The sequence below is a fragment of the Argiope bruennichi genome, chromosome 10 (genome assembly GCF_947563725.1).
Source record: "Argiope bruennichi chromosome 10, qqArgBrue1.1, whole genome shotgun sequence".
Lineage (NCBI taxonomy): Eukaryota > Metazoa > Arthropoda > Arachnida > Araneae > Araneidae > Argiope > Argiope bruennichi.
The window spans coordinates 66,209,901-66,227,831 of NC_079160.1; the positions used below are offsets into that span (position 1 = coordinate 66,209,901).

At 31.0% G+C, this 17,931-nt stretch overlaps 1 protein-coding gene across 1 annotated transcript; it reads left to right on the plus strand.

The window, feature by feature from the left end:
* Nucleotides 1–1,271: 1,271 nt before the first annotated feature.
* On the plus strand, nt 1,272–7,750 carry LOC129987418 (uncharacterized). Its single transcript, XM_056095399.1, has 3 exons — nt 1,272–1,417; nt 4,766–4,821; nt 7,391–7,750. Exons 1-3 carry the CDS (start codon nt 1,276–1,278, stop codon nt 7,502–7,504), a joined length of 312 nt encoding a protein of 103 aa, XP_055951374.1. The 5' UTR covers nt 1,272–1,275; the 3' UTR covers nt 7,505–7,750.
* Nucleotides 7,751–17,931: the final 10,181 nt, after the last annotated feature.

Consider the following 17,931-nt stretch of genomic DNA (forward strand, 5'->3'; position numbering starts at 1 on the left):
ATTATTAATTTTTTATTGGAGGAGAATCTAGCGACAATCACAAATTATTTACTGTAGTTATCTTTGCATAGCTGAACGAAGTATTTATCATTTTTTCTCTTCGCTTCCGACAGTAAATAGATTTATTTTTGCTGAAATCATTTAGGTAAACTACTGCTTCATCAAAGGTCACGACGCTTTTCCATTTATCTCCTCTTCAATAGTTTTTATTCTATGTTCTACAAACTGTTTTCCTCAACTGTTTTCTTTTTGCAAAAGCTGTTGAATATTATGTTTTTTCAACTTTTTAAAATTGTAAATCTTGATTCATTATTTTATTTATTTTTGTTACAAATATAATCGATTTTACAATTCATTTTTCTCTTGTTACTAGAGATTTCACTTTAGAAATATTTGAAACAGTATGCATCTTTTACGGATATTCAATTATAGTTTTTTTCCTTGTGAAAGTAATGGTTGACGGTTTTGTTTCTTTTCGTTTAATAATTTTTTTTTTAATTGGAAAGTAGAAAGTAGTAGCTTTTAGAAGTTTTAATGCATTCTATTAAATTTTTGAATTATGGAATAAGGATATTTTTCTGTGGAAAGAGCAAAAACATATCCTTTAATTGACAACTTGTTTACACAAGCCATTTTGAAAGAAGAAAAAATTATAAATTAGCAGACGATATTTCGTATTTCAAATAATGAGTTATTACCAGAAATTTTTATTCCAAAGCATATCATTTTTTAAAATTATTTATGGAATCTAAAATCTATAAATATCTTCTGTATATACCTATCGAAAAGGCGTAATTTGCTATTTAGCCAAGATTATATTCAAAATATAATTCTAAGAATTTTAATGCCATCATCTTCTTCAGTAAAATAAAATGTTTTATTACAATAAACAACAATTAAAATAACACTATTGAATACTACTTCAAATTAATATTTTTATCCAACCAAAGATAAGGAAAAACTGTGAATGTCACCTTGTCAAGTGTTACACAAGGGACATCACTTTCTCAATAGTAACAGCTGTATATACAAAAAAATGAGAAATAAACTCATTTTTCAATTAGTGTACCAAAACCCTTTATTGCCACGTCTCGTATATTTGTATGCATACTTTGAAAAATGGAAACATGCCAATAGTTACCTATTATATCATTCATGCAATATCAAAACGGACAATAGAATTTTTACGCTATAACTGACAATTTATTAGATGAATTAGGGTATAAAAGTATTCTCTTAGAAACTTTAGAACAGAAGATTCCTTTCTGATTCGCCATGCATTATTCCATAATCATTATTTTAATTCTGGGCTTGACGGTTTCAGCTCTTGCTCAACGACGAGGTACTGATCATGTTTTTAGTACCATTTTTCCCGCCTGTAAACCTGTTGGCGACGCAATGCGAAGTAAATTTGTTGGTAAGCAGCTTGATTTTATTCGATTTGAATTAATTTATTTTGGTTCACTGTTTATTGGCATGAGAACCAGCAATTCAGCTTTTTCGAACTTATTCGGAAGTTAATTTTGCATTAGTCGAAAAGGAATGGTTAAAGGTAAAGAGTTATTAAAATGTTTGCGTAAGGGATCAAATAATGATGGTTTATATATTGTTAGTAATTGAGTAAATGTAAAACTGATGGTATAAGGTTGAAAAATATTCTTTTAAAAACATGGATTAAGGTGAAAGAAATATGGCCACTATTATCCCTGAGGTTGAGGAAATGTCGTAGAGTTAAACACATATGGCTATTAATGTTATGCATCCTCTATGTCTTATTTATTCCAATTTAAAATTTCATAAAGGAAATTTTTGGAAATGAAGGTAACTTGCCAATTTTACTCAAAAAATCGATTTCTAAGGAATTTTATCTCAATCAAGCAAAGGAAAAGCAATGATGAGAAATCAATTTCATCATTTTTTTTTATGGAGGCAACTTATTTCTATTTGAAATGATTCAAATTTATATAAAAATAATCTTTAAAAAAATCGAACTTAAAGATGTACGAGGGAAAAAACAACATTTTAAAAGATTGAAAAACCAGCGGGAGTTGTCTCCCTGAAACTTTCTCGCTTATTCAATAATAACTATATAATTAACCGCGTTCCATTAACAACGAATAGTTATGAAAAGTATATTCAAGAGAGATATTTGGCGATTAATCGCCGGTAAGCAGTTATTATACAAACATCAGACTATTGAATATGTGATTTGAATGATTTTTTCTCAACAAGTTGAAATAAAAATTTGTCACAAAACCACAATAAAAATTACAAAATCACCTATCGAGTTTCTTCTATTTAAGTCATTGCAGTTTGAGCTCACACGTATACAATTTGGTTTGATAGTTATCTATACATTAAATATTAAATCTATATACCAAATTTCATTCATCTAACTATCTTCTTTTTATAGTTAATGTGTTCTTATATTCTGATAGCTGGAGAGGCAGATTTGCATCGAATGGATTTCGTTCAAAATTTGATAGAAATCCACAAAGTTGGTATTGAGACCGCATACCAAATTTCATCCATTTAACTCAAATCATTTTTGAAATAGTGTATTCACAGATAGACTGACATAATTCCAAAAATATATTTTTTGGACTCAAGCAGATCTGAAATATATAGGTTCGCCATAATCTTAAATTTAAATCTTTTTTTTTTTTTTTGGTGGTTACAATATTTTTCCTTTTTATACTTCATATTCGAGAAAGTAAAAATAAGATGAAGGCCAAAGAATAAAAAAAAATCTGAGTTAGTAAAAAGCTTATTTTTGTTGATACCTATCTAGAAAGCTAATCTCGAAAGTTACGTCGAAATCAGCTAGTATAAAGTCGCAATCAATTTTTAGCATAAATTGCAAGGGCATCTTTATATGGAAATTTACAAGGGAATCGAAATGAGAAAATCCTCGCTGTTTTCATACCGTATATATATAAGACATTTTCATGGTAACTCTTTAAATGGAATGAAAATCTTGTCAGAGAACTTCAGAATTGTGGATAGTATATTTATGTTTTGGATAGTATGTTTATGTTTGGAGTCTATTCTAAAAACCGCTCTCTTGTTACGAAAAGTTATTTCAAAAAATTTTGTTAAAACACATGAATTTGTTGAAATTTTCTGGAATTCATAAGCTTGATTTCAAGAAATAAATTTCTGATTCTCACATTGGATCAATCTACCAATAGAATTGAATTTTTTTTTCGTTCTTGCAAAATAGAATTATGAAAAAAAAGTCATTTGTTTGAGATAAAAAAAAACAAATAGATATGACTCATTTGTTTAATTCAAAGTTTTTTTTGGAATAAACACTGGAGATTCTTGTATGTTTATTACTTTTAGAAAAAGAAAAAAAAATTCTTTCAGCAAAAAATGAGATTAATGTGTCTATATATACAAAACAGTAGAACTGTCTTTTTAATGGAATATATAATCTTCGTGTAGTTTTGATGAAATTTGGTATACGTTCTTCTAAAAATGTCAGCTTTCCAGAAATACAAAAGTAAATTAAAATATCAGTTCATTAGAAATTGGGGATTGATCGCTATATCTCCTGAAAATATTCTCATGAAAGTACTTTTTTAACTGTCTTAAAAGTACCTTATTAACGATTTCAATTTATTTATGGTACAAAATTTTCAGATTTAAATATATTTTTAAAAATAATTTAAAATTCACGACCATACTATCATGTATAATGAAAATAAAATTAATTTTATTGTTTTGTAGTCGCACATTTGCGCGATTTTATTTGTATTATTTATGTCGAGGGGAATTAACTTTATTTTTTATGATTATTGTGGCACGAGACGATACATTATATTCCCATATTTTAGTTATTATTCCTGCATTAATATTTTGTCTTTGATATTTTATTTTATAAATACTTTTGGCAATATTTGCTACTTTATTATTTAACTAGCAGCTGTACCCGCAATATCATTTGCATCTATTCTGACTTATTTTTTGATTACTACTTTAAAAGAATAGGGTTAAAAACAATTTTAGCATCAGCCTTCGGCCCATATATATAAATATTTCTTTGAATTTCCCATCTAAAATCTGACTTCATATAACTGGCGAAGGGAAAATAATGGAGTTTATTGGGTTTATAGTATTTTTTTTCAGAGATTAGATTTTAAACGATTAACAATATCAAGAAAAAGCAACTTGTATTAGATAACAGTTTCTTTTTTTAAATGTAGAGATCTCTTTTTAGCAAAACCTTTTTTTCTTTATCAAATCAAACTAAAAAAAAAAAAAAAGGTATGTCGCAATACCAAAAAATCGAAATCAATATATATGGTAAAGAAATCGACGTTAACAATTGACGAAGAATTTTCATATAGCTCTAGTTAAAAACTATTTTTTGAAGAAAAAACTTTCACAGACGATATTTTGTAATTAGGATTATACTTATTCCATAGATTTGTTCTATGAATTGGATATTTCAAACATTTCTCAGAGAATACAGGTGAATGTATAAAATTTGACAGATAGGCACACAGACATAATTTTAAAATTGTTTATTTCCCGATACTTAGGATGTTTAAACCATCGACATTCGCTACAATATTAATGAAAACAAATTTCTGCTCATTCTATAGGTAAACTTCTGGATACAATAAATTAAAAACTACAGTTTTCAAAACTGTTCCTTTCTTCATATGATTCTTTTCTTTGCATTTCATTACTTAATTTACAAACATTTTTATTTGTATTATAAGATTTTATTATATAGATCTTGTTATTTATTTTACAGAGTTTTTGAGAAGCGGACAAATAGGTCCTAGAGCTTGCAAAGGTCAAAACCAAGCTGTGAGTATTAGAAGCGTATTTTAAAAAATGATTATGAGATTATCATCTCTTCAAATTTTGTGATAATTTATTTACACAGAAACTGCTCAACAGTAGTAAGTGCTGTACATAAATCCGTTAGGTTCGTACAATGTGTAAGGCAGAGGGAATGTACAATTAAGGAATTAGGGAAATTAGGAAATTCAGGGAAATAATTAATTTAGCAATCCAGATCTTTCATATTGATTTTCAAAGATGTTTATGAAAACTAGTAGTGCTTATGAAAAGTAGTCTCAAGCAATGGCTGCAATGCATAGGCGTATTATTGATTTTGACAGGGAAATAGTTTTCAATTCTCGTGTAACCCGAATCACACATTCCTCGATTTTCATTAATTTTAATAACTTTATTGCAAGAGGTTCCAGGATGATAATGCTGTGAAACAAACTTTTATCTCCTGATTATCGTCAGAGACGATGCCATTTTTCGATACGGGTTTACATAATAGGATGATTACTTTACAAGTGTCTCAACAATGACGGCAGTTAGGCTTAAATATAATCAAAGGCATGAACAGTAGTTAAAAATAAAGTGCTTCGCTTAAATACAATTAGTGTTCTAATTGGTGAAGAGAATCTATTTTCATGACATCCTTAAAGTAATTAATTATTGTTTAACAAAACTTTATCTAACCGAATGAATTTTTGTAACGGATAAAAATTCCATCATTCAGAATTTCTAAAATATGTTTATAAATAGCTACAACTTAAATGATGAATGGACCGACCATTAAGATACAAGATTAATTAAGAAGCTACGAAAGAATATAAGAAACAATATGATTCACTTGCACTAGTCTTTATCATTCTGATCTTATAGTTTTCGCAAATACTTAAATTTCCCATCTTTTGATTTGCCAGATTTTAATGATAAAAGGGAAACAAAAGCAGTAGAAAAGTGTCACATTGCGTTATAGTGCTTTAAAGCGTTCCGTGAAGCATAAACAGTTTGAAATATTTTGAAGTAATAGTTTCACTTATTGTAACAATACAATACATAATACGAATACTAGATAGAATGTAGAATTATTTTTCGAAATTCGCAATACTGCCATAAAAATACCTTCACCAGTTTCATGGCAAATGAACTTCAAATCAACTTAATAGTGATCAGTGCCATCTATTTTTGAGGAAATCTACTAATATTGCATAAAAAGATATATATATATATATATATATATATATATATATATATATATATATATATATATATATATATATATATATATATATATATATATATATATATATATATATATATATATTTATTTATTTATGTATTTAAAAGTGACTTAGGTTTTTTTTTGCATCTTGTTAACACTGCAATGGTTTTGTAATAGAATTCCTACATTATTCTACAAAAAAGTAATGTACAGAATAAATTATTCAATGCTTTTAATGATACCTTTTTCTTTTCACTGTAATAAACAATTTGAAAATTATTTATATGAAATATACCTTCTAAAATTTAACCACATGGCTCTAGTCTTTATTGAGTGACATGCACCCGGTTTTGTGGGAAAAAATTCTTTGTTAATAATTTACTCAAAATATAAATGTTTACCTTTTTTTCAATGTTCGGTATCTTTGTTATATGAAAGCCTAATTTGATAAATTTAAATATTTAAAAAATGTTGAGAAAAGGGTATAAAAACTTTGAAATTTTTTAATAAGCCATTTTTATTTGTAAATTTTTAAGCTGAACTACATTAAAAAAAGTGATATCTAAAAGTGTGTTTGTATATTGTTTAAACAAATTAGTCGATTTCATCAATCAACTTTTCACTCATTATGTTAATAGTACTAATTTAATAATATCAATCAACGTTGATGAACTGCATTTTATCATGCCAAACGATTATTCCACCAGTTTAAATTATGAAAATGGACGTCAAAGCATGTTTCTTTAGCTAGGCACGCAAAGTGGCAGAATTAATTGGTGAAATCGGTCCAGTTGTAAAGGTAAACTACTGAGTATAAGTTTTATTCTGTTTCATCTCTTGAAAATAGAGGATAAACGGAAACATAACAACATTCATAAACTTCATAAGCCTTCAAATGACATAAAAATTGTTGAAATTGATACAATGATTATAGTTGGAGGGATATCAAGGGTTTACGCGAAGAGAATGTATAATGGCATTTTAAAGATTTCTCTTGAAAATGAAGAATGGTGGGAAAGAAGCGACTATTGATATGTCTGTGATTCATGATTTTTCATTTAAAATGAAAATTGACAAAATAGAATTTGTGGTTAGGACAAAGCAATTATTTCTTCACATTTCTGAATTATTTTAAATATACTCTTAATGGTTAGAAATTTATACTGGATCATATTTTTCATAGAGATTTGTTAATAAAATTTAAAATTTGATTCTTAGCAATATATTTATATATCGTTAATATAAATAATGCTTTGAACTCTTGGATGAATATTTTTTACTTGCAGGCATTTAAACAAAACATAAAATTGCTTGACTCTGTATTTGTATATATTTAAACAAAGGCTAAACGATCTATTTTTTTTCCAGACTTGTACAAAAAATGACGTGAAAAAAGTGCGATGTGCAGTGACAGAGGCCCCTTCAGATGAATGCGTGGCTCAAATCAAAGCCTTCATACAAGGCAACGAATGCAATGCTTGAAATGTTGAAATAAGGAAATAAAATCTCATAGCTAGGAAATAGTATAATAAAAGACCTAAAAATTATTTTTGCAAGAAGCGGAAAAAAATTTTTCCATTTCTTGTAATCCAAAATTGGATACATTATTCCAGTGTTATTACACATCTTTTAATAAAATGATGAAAATGAAAATTGTAATGAATTTCATGCTCCAGAAGAGAAGACGACAAAAAATGATATATTTCTTTTTTTGTGTGTGTATTTCCAATAAATCCATCTTTATTTCTTATGCTGCAATTATTTATCTTATTAAGCAAATGAAAAAAGAATAATACTTAACAAATAGTGCACATACGGTGACGAAATGAGACAAGTTTCCAAAAATGACTATAAATATCTTTGATAATATTGTTTAGATAATCGTTATGCGAAATAAATATTTTTTGTAAAGAAAAAAAAAATAGCACAAAATTTATTTCCCTATTTCTCATGCTTCGGTTTATGTGCCATTATGGGAATAACAGAGAATTTCCTTGAATATATATATTGGTTTACCTAATGACAATTCTATCTGACGTAACAATGAAAATTAAGAATAAATCTTTATATTAAGTTAAATGCTTCTGAATTTGATCCGCATATCTTAAAAACTAATTAAGCATTAAAACAGTATTTAAATTTAAATATACTAATTTGCAATGGAATTTTGTATTATTAGCGAATCTTGTTTAATTTCGTAAAACTCTTTCTGTAATTGAGAAAAAACGATATATTATTCTTGAGTGACTCTGTAGTTGGTAGGTTATTTATTTTACACACTGTCAATTTGAAAATTGATTAAAACTATATGAATGTATTTTTGATAAAACATCTTCATTTGTAAATACTGAAATTATGAAAGATAATTTTTATGGTTTTTTTCCAAATTTCATAGAATTAATTTTAATTTGTAAACTTCTCTAAACCTCTTAACCTTATAACTTAACTTAAAAAAAACATAATAATAATTTCATTTGTATTAAATTAATATTGCTATTGAATTAATTTCAAGGAATTATTGAAATTTTCCGTGCATTATATAAAAAGTAGACATAAATTTAAAAATAGAGAACTATAATTTTTAATTGTATCTTTCATTCAAGTCAAGCATGCTTCATAATAATCAAAATTAAAAAGAAATATAACAAAAGCACAAAAATTAAATAAAAGCAATACATCTATCATTCAAGTCAGGCATGGCTTCAAAATAATTAAAATTAAAAATGAATATAATAAAAACACAAGAATTAAATAACAGGAAACAATTTAAAACATTTGAAAAAAAAATCAAAATTTTATCGATTTTTTAAATTTTATGTGCCAAAGCTAGAAATCAAATATTTTTTTTATTATTTTTTAACTTATAGCTGATTTTTTACAGACGATTTTTTAAATCATATTCTTAAAGACGAACTATATATATATATTGTGTAACTTATTTTCAAACATACTGTGGCTCAAACAATTGAGAGTACATCTTATTTTTACTCGATAAATCCGACTTTCATCATAAATAACACATTACCGAGAAGTGCAAACATGTTTTTATTTTTACACATAACAAATGGTTTAATTTGAAGTAAAAAAACGACAATCAACGAAAAACTTCTAAATTGAAATGTTTCAGAAGCATTTTAATTAAACATGCACAGAGTTTTTCTCAAAATATTGAGAATACACGAATGAAATTTTATAATATCTCGCATAGAAAGAAAATGTCAATATTTAGTTGCATATCTTTTGCTTTTATAATGGCCTTTAAACGTCGTGGTACTGATTCGACCCATTTTTGGTGATATCTGAAGATATTTTAACTCATTATTCTTGCAACACTCGTTTTGAATGAGTTTTATTTATGATTTTATGATTTTGGACCACTATTTTGAGTTTGGCCCACAGATATTCAATGGCATTGATGTCGGGGTATTGTTTGTTTTCATTGTAACTGCTGTTTACAATGAAAAAGACACCACATTTTGACATTATGTGCATTCTGTTTGGGGTCGTTGACCAATTGGAAAATGAAATTTCCATCTAAACTCAAATTTTTAACACTTTCCTTTAGATTTCTGCGACCATATGGTTCATCCAACTTGTTTCAGAAAATTCTCAAATCATAGGCAGAAGTGTAAGTGCCGAAACTGTGCGAAATATATTTAGACTAGCTGGATATAAATGTCGAATTGTTGGAGAGAAACTGTTCATCGGCTTGCAAATTCAGATAAAGCTTTGAAGTTTGCAAAAACTCATCAATTGTAGACCAATAACTTTTCGAAGAAAGTTATATTTAGTGATGAAGGAAAACTCAATGTTTTTGGCAGTGATAGTCGTCGCACCGTATGGAGAAAGCCTAATATTGCTTTGGAATCAAAATATTTACCATCAGTTAAATATCGTGATGACTCCGTCATGATTTAGATTGTATGGCTTTATCAAGTCAGAAAATTTAGTTTTTATAGATGGCATTATAAACCATATGGTTTACTTGGAAATACTTCGCAGCAATCTAAAGGGAAACGCTTAAAATTTGGGTTTAGATGGAAATTTCATTTTCCTTCAGGACAACAACCCCCAAACAGAATACACGTAACTTCAAAATGTGATGTCTTTTTCATTGTTAACAGCAGTGGCACACACCACCACAGTATCCCGAATCAGTATCTTTGAATATTTGTGGGTCACACTCGAAACAGTGATTAAAAACGCAAAATTAGAAGCAAAACCTATTTAAAACAAGTGTTGCAAGCAGAATGGGGTAAAATATCTTCAGATACCATCAAAAAGTGATCGAATCGGTACCACGATGTTTAGAGACCATTATAAAAACCAAAAGACATCTAACAAAATACTGCACTTCGTTTCTATGCGAGATATTACAAAATTTTTTTCGTGTATTCTCAATTTTTTGAGACAAAAATGTGCATATGATTATTTAAAATGTTCCTGAGACTTTTCAGTTTTGAAGTTTTTTTTGTTGATTGTTCTTTGTTTTTACTTTAAATTAAACCATTTAATACGTGAAAAAATAAAAACATGTTTGCACTTCTCGGTAATGTGTTATTTATGATTAAAGTCTGATTTATCGAGTGTCAGTAAGTTGTACTTTCAATTGTTTGAGCCATTGAATTTATTTTCAATTATAATTTAACAAATAATAATAAATATGACTTGCAACTCCTATAATTCCTTATTAAAGGGTAAAGTTTCCTAATATTTAAATATGGCAAAAGAGTCGATTTAGTAATATAATTATTTCACTTTTTTTCACATACGGTACGAAAGCGTTATCTATCGTTCGAAATAGTTGTCAAATAACTTAGATGAAGTGAATGTGTCTATCACCAGACGTTATATTTAGGAAAAACGATGGGATTTCGATATTAAAAATATCAAAATGTTTTTAGGCCTAAAACAGGACATTCCTTCAATTGCAATATCAGAAAGTTATATTTATACTTATACTATTATTATTATAGTTATACTTATTTTCAAGTAGAACCGCTAATCCAAAATAAGTAACCGCATTTATTGATATATAAAAATAAGACGGGTGGATCCTAGCACAACCCACCTCTTGGCGTCTTTTTGAATTCTCACTAAACTAGTGGCGATAACGTCGCCAATGTGGCAACCTAGACGGATTTTATTTATTTATTTTAATTTTATTTTATTTTGTATTATATTTATTTTATTATTATTATTATTTATTTATTACATTTATTTTTTATTTATATATTTTATTTATTTATTATATTAATTTTTATTATATTTATTTTATTTTATTTTTTATTATATAATAGTATAAGTATTAGACTAATAAGACTAATCACTCTTTAAAATGAAATGTAATGCGAATTAAAAAATATTCATTGTCTGCTGTAAAAATGCTTTTAATTACTATTTTAAATGTCTATATATTCATAAAAAGTCTCTTGTGATGTATTACGTCAAACATAAGGTGATCATGAAATAAATTTATTGGAATACGACATCCCAACAACCCCTGCGATCAAAGAATGACACGTGAATTTTAGAAAAAACATATTTCAAATTTTGATATTAACATTTACATGAATAAGAAGCCAGCGCTCATTGGTACAGTGTTAAAACTTAGAAAAATTTAAATAGCAGTAAAGATTGCTTTCAATGGCGAATTGATTCGTGAATTAAAGATATTGAAAAGCACCTGAAGAACTAAAAAAAAAAAATAGGCTTATGATGGAAAAAAAAATTTGGTAGCAAATGAAAAGGTCTGAAAAATATCATAAGAGCATCCAATGCATTACCTACTTTCACATACGACAGCACTTTAAATGAAAGAAATAGTGAACAGCCAAAAAAAAAAAAAGTGACGATATTTGATTCACGAATATCAAATTCGCATGAAAATAGCTGAAGTGAGTGGTTGAAAATCACTGTTTAGCCCATATCTTTTAAGCACTTGAAGGTATCAAACATGTTTCAATACTGAATTGTTTGTTTTACTGGGAAGCTAATTCACCTAATTTGGTTTATTTTTCTATATTCAATAATAAGGAAATTATGGGGAAATGAAAACTTCTACCTACCACTTTTACTCATTCCGTGATTCGTTATGTTCCTTTAGTTCTGCATGCACATCAAACCATCAGTACTGTCACCACTCGCATTTGATTGATAGATCAAGTATAATATTCCTATCATGCTTTTGGATGACTAAGAGCTGCTTCTGCAGATACCATCTCAGATGATGGTCAACAACTAGTTACTTGAATGCACCAATGATCGCAGTCGGCTGAAAGATCCAAAGTACCAAGATTCCCCAATGATAAGAGTTGTACAACAAGTTGCATACGATTAAAAATAAACATGATAACCTATCATGTTTTTGTGGGACTAAGAGCTGTCTCTGTAGATACCATCTCAGATGATGGTCAACAACTAGTTACTTGAATGCACCAATGATCGCAGTCGGCTGAAAGATCCAAAGTACCAAGATTCCCCAATGATAAGAGTTGTACAACATGTTGCATACGATTAAAAATAAACATGATAACCTATCATGTTTTTGTGGGACTAAGAGCTGTCTCTGTAGATACCATCTCAGATGATGGTCAACAACTAGTTACTTGAATGCACCAATGATCGCAGTCGGCTGAAAGATCCAAAGTACCAAGATTCCCCAATGATAAGAGTTGTACAACAAGTTGCATACGATTAAAAATAAACATGATAACCTATCATGTTTTTGTGGGACTAAGAGCTGTCTCTGTAGATACCATCTCAGATGATGGTCAACAACTAGTTACTTGAATGCACCAATGATCGCAGTCGGCTGAAAGATCCAAAGTACCAAGATTCCCCAATGATAAGAGTTGTACAACAAGTTGCATACGATTAAAAATAAACATGATAACCTATCATGTTTTTGTGGGACTAAGAGCTGTCTCTGTAGATACCATCTCAGATGATGGTCAACAACTAGTTACTTGAATGCACCAATGATCGCAGTCGGCTGAAAGATCCAAAGTACCAAGATTCCCCAATGATAAGAGTTGTACAACAAGTTGCATACGATTAAAAATAAACATGATAACCTATCATGTTTTTGTGGGACTAAGAGCTGTCTCTGTAGATACCATCTCAGATGATGGTCAACAACTAGTTACTTGAATGCACCAATGATCGCAGTCGGCTGAAAGATCCAAAGTACCAAGATTCCCCAATGATAAGAGTTGTACAACAAGTTGCATACGATTAAAAATAAACATGATAACCTATCATGTTTTTGTGGGACTAAGAGCTGTCTCTGTAGATACCATCTCAGATGATGGTCAACAACTAGTTACTTGAATGCACCAATGATCGCAGTCGGCTGAAAGATCCAAAGTACCAAGATTCCCCAATGATAAGAGTTGTACAACAAGTTGCATACGATTAAAAATAAACATGATAACCTATCATGTTTTTGTGGGACTAAGAGCTGTCTCTGTAGATACCATCTCAGATGATGGTCAACAACTAGTTACTTGAATGCACCAATGATCGCAGTCGGCTGAAAGATCCAAAGTACCAAGATTCCCCAATGATAAGAGTTGTACAACAAGTTGCATACGATTAAAAATAAACATGATAACCTATCATGTTTTTGTGGGACTAAGAGCTGTCTCTGTAGATACCATCTCAGATGATGGTCAACAACTAGTTACTTGAATGCACCAATGATCGCAGTCGGCTGAAAGATCCAAAGTACCAAGATTCCCCAATGATAAGAGTTGTACAACAAGTTGCATACGATTAAAAATAAACATGATAACCTATCATGTTTTTGTGGGACTAAGAGCTGTCTCTGTAGATACCATCTCAGATGATGGTCAACAACTAGTTACTTGAATGCACCAATGATCGCAGTCGGCTGAAAGATCCAAAGTACCAAGATTCCCCAATGATAAGAGTTGTACAACAAGTTGCATACGATTAAAAATAAACATGATAACCTATCATGTTTTTGTGGGACTAAGAGCTGTCTCTGTAGATACCATCTCAGATGATGGTCAACAACTAGTTACTTGAATGCACCAATGATCGCAGTCGGCTGAAAGATCCAAAGTACCAAGATTCCCCAATGATAAGAGTTGTACAACAAGTTGCATACGATTAAAAATAAACATGATAACCTATCATGTTTTTGTGGGACTAAGAGCTGTCTCTGTAGATACCATCTCAGATGATGGTCAACAACTAGTTACTTGAATGCACCAATGATCGCAGTCGGCTGAAAGATCCAAAGTACCAAGATTCCCCAATGATAAGAGTTGTACAACAAGTTGCATACGATTAAAAATAAACATGATAACCTATCATGTTTTTGTGGGACTAAGAGCTGTCTCTGTAGATACCATCTCAGATGATGGTCAACAACTAGTTACTTGAATGCACCAATGATCGCAGTCGGCTGAAAGATCCAAAGTACCAAGATTCCCCAATGATAAGAGTTGTACAACAAGTTGCATACGATTAAAAATAAACATGATAACCTATCATGTTTTTGTGGGACTAAGAGCTGTCTCTGTAGATACCATCTCAGATGATGGTCAACAACTAGTTACTTGAATGCACCAATGATCGCAGTCGGCTGAAAGATCCAAAGTACCAAGATTCCCCAATGATAAGAGTTGTACAACAAGTTGCATACGATTAAAAATAAACATGATAACCTATCATGTTTTTGTGGGACTAAGAGCTGTCTCTGTAGATACCATCTCAGATGATGGTCAACAACTAGTTACTTGAATGCACCAATGATCGCAGTCGGCTGAAAGATCCAAAGTACCAAGATTCCCCAATGATAAGAGTTGTACAACAAGTTGCATACGATTAAAAATAAACATGATAACCTATCATGTTTTTGTGGGACTAAGAGCTGTCTCTGTAGATACCATCTCAGATGATGGTCAACAACTAGTTACTTGAATGCACCAATGATCGCAGTCGGCTGAAAGATCCAAAGTACCAAGATTCCCCAATGATAAGAGTTGTACAACAAGTTGCATACGATTAAAAATAAACATGATAACCTATCATGTTTTTGTGGGACTAAGAGCTGTCTCTGTAGATACCATCTCAGATGATGGTCAACAACTAGTTACTTGAATGCACCAATGATCGCAGTCGGCTGAAAGATCCAAAGTACCAAGATTCCCCAATGATAAGAGTTGTACAACAAGTTGCATACGATTAAAAATAAACATGATAACCTATCATGTTTTTGTGGGACTAAGAGCTGTCTCTGTAGATACCATCTCAGATGATGGTCAACAACTAGTTACTTGAATGCACCAATGATCGCAGTCGGCTGAAAGATCCAAAGTACCAAGATTCCCCAATGATAAGAGTTGTACAACAAGTTGCATACGATTAAAAATAAACATGATAACCTATCATGTTTTTGTGGGACTAAGAGCTGTCTCTGTAGATACCATCTCAGATGATGGTCAACAACTAGTTACTTGAATGCACCAATGATCGCAGTCGGCTGAAAGATCCAAAGTACCAAGATTCCCCAATGATAAGAGTTGTACAACAAGTTGCATACGATTAAAAATAAACATGATAACCTATCATGTTTTTGTGGGACTAAGAGCTGCTTCTGCAGATACCATCTCAGACCACGGTCAACAACTAGTTACTTGAATGCGCCACTGATCGCAGTCGGCTGAAAGATCCAAAGTACCAAGATTCCCCAATGATAAGAGTTGTACAACAAGTTGCATACGATTAAAAATAAACATGATAACCTATCATGTTTTTGTGGGACTAAGAGCTGTCTCTGTAGATACCATCTCAGATGATGGTCAACAACTAGTTACTTGAATGCACCAATGATCGCAGTCGGCTGAAAGATCCAAAGTACCAAGATTCCCCAATGATAAGAGTTGTACAACAAGTTGCATACGATTAAAAATAAACATGATAACCTATCATGTTTTTGTGGGACTAAGAGCTGTCTCTGTAGATACCATCTCAGATGATGGTCAACAACTAGTTACTTGAATGCACCAATGATCGCAGTCGGCTGAAAGATCCAAAGTACCAAGATTCCCCAATGATAAGAGTTGTACAACAAGTTGCATACGATTAAAAATAAACATGATAACCTATCATGTTTTTGTGGGACTAAGAGCTGTCTCTGTAGATACCATCTCAGATGATGGTCAACAACTAGTTACTTGAATGCACCAATGATCGCAGTCGGCTGAAAGATCCAAAGTACCAAGATTCCCCAATGATAAGAGTTGTACAACAAGTTGCATACGATTAAAAATAAACATGATAACCTATCATGTTTTTGTGGGACTAAGAGCTGTCTCTGTAGATACCATCTCAGATGATGGTCAACAACTAGTTACTTGAATGCACCAATGATCGCAGTCGGCTGAAAGATCCAAAGTACCAAGATTCCCCAATGATAAGAGTTGTACAACAAGTTGCATACGATTAAAAATAAACATGATAACCTATCATGTTTTTGTGGGACTAAGAGCTGTCTCTGTAGATACCATCTCAGATGATGGTCAACAACTAGTTACTTGAATGCACCAATGATCGCAGTCGGCTGAAAGATCCAAAGTACCAAGATTCCCCAATGATAAGAGTTGTACAACAAGTTGCATACGATTAAAAATAAACATGATAACCTATCATGTTTTTGTGGGACTAAGAGCTGTCTCTGTAGATACCATCTCAGATGATGGTCAACAACTAGTTACTTGAATGCACCAATGATCGCAGTCGGCTGAAAGATCCAAAGTACCAAGATTCCCCAATGATAAGAGTTGTACAACAAGTTGCATACGATTAAAAATAAACATGATAACCTATCATGTTTTTGTGGGACTAAGAGCTGTCTCTGTAGATACCATCTCAGATGATGGTCAACAACTAGTTACTTGAATGCACCAATGATCGCAGTCGGCTGAAAGATCCAAAGTACCAAGATTCCCCAATGATAAGAGTTGTACAACAAGTTGCATACGATTAAAAATAAACATGATAACCTATCATGTTTTTGTGGGACTAAGAGCTGTCTCTGTAGATACCATCTCAGATGATGGTCAACAACTAGTTACTTGAATGCACCAATGATCGCAGTCGGCTGAAAGATCCAAAGTACCAAGATTCCCCAATGATAAGAGTTGTACAACAAGTTGCATACGATTAAAAATAAACATGATAACCTATCATGTTTTTGTGGGACTAAGAGCTGTCTCTATAGATGCCGTCTCAGACCACGGTCAACAACTAGTTACTCGAATGCGCCACTGATCGCAGTCGGCTGAAAGATCCAAAGTACCAAGATTCCCCAATCATAAGAGTTGTACAACAAGTTGCATACGATTAAAAATAAACATGATAACCTATCATGTTTTTGTGGGACTAAGAGCTGTCTCTATAGATGCCGTCTCAGACCACGGTCAACAACTAGTTACTCGAATGCGCCACTGATCGCAGTCGGCTGAAAGATCCAAAGTACCAAGATTCCCCAATCATAAGAGTTGTACAACAAGTTGCATACGATTAACAATAAACATGATAACCTATCATGTTTTTGTGGGACTAAGAGCTGTCTCTATAGATGCCGTCTCAGACCACGGTCAACAACTAGTTACTCGAATGCGCCACTGATCGCAGTCGGCTGAAAGATCCAAAGTACCAAGATTCCCCAATCATAAGAGTTGTACAACAAGTTGCATACGATTAACAATAAACATGATAACCTATCATGTTTTTGTGGGACTAAGAGCTGTCTCTATAGATGCCGTCTCAGACCACGGTCAACAACTAGTTACTCGAATGCGCCACTGATCGCAGTCGGCTGAAAGATCCAAAGTACCAAGATTCCCCAATCATAAGAGTTGTACAACAAGTTG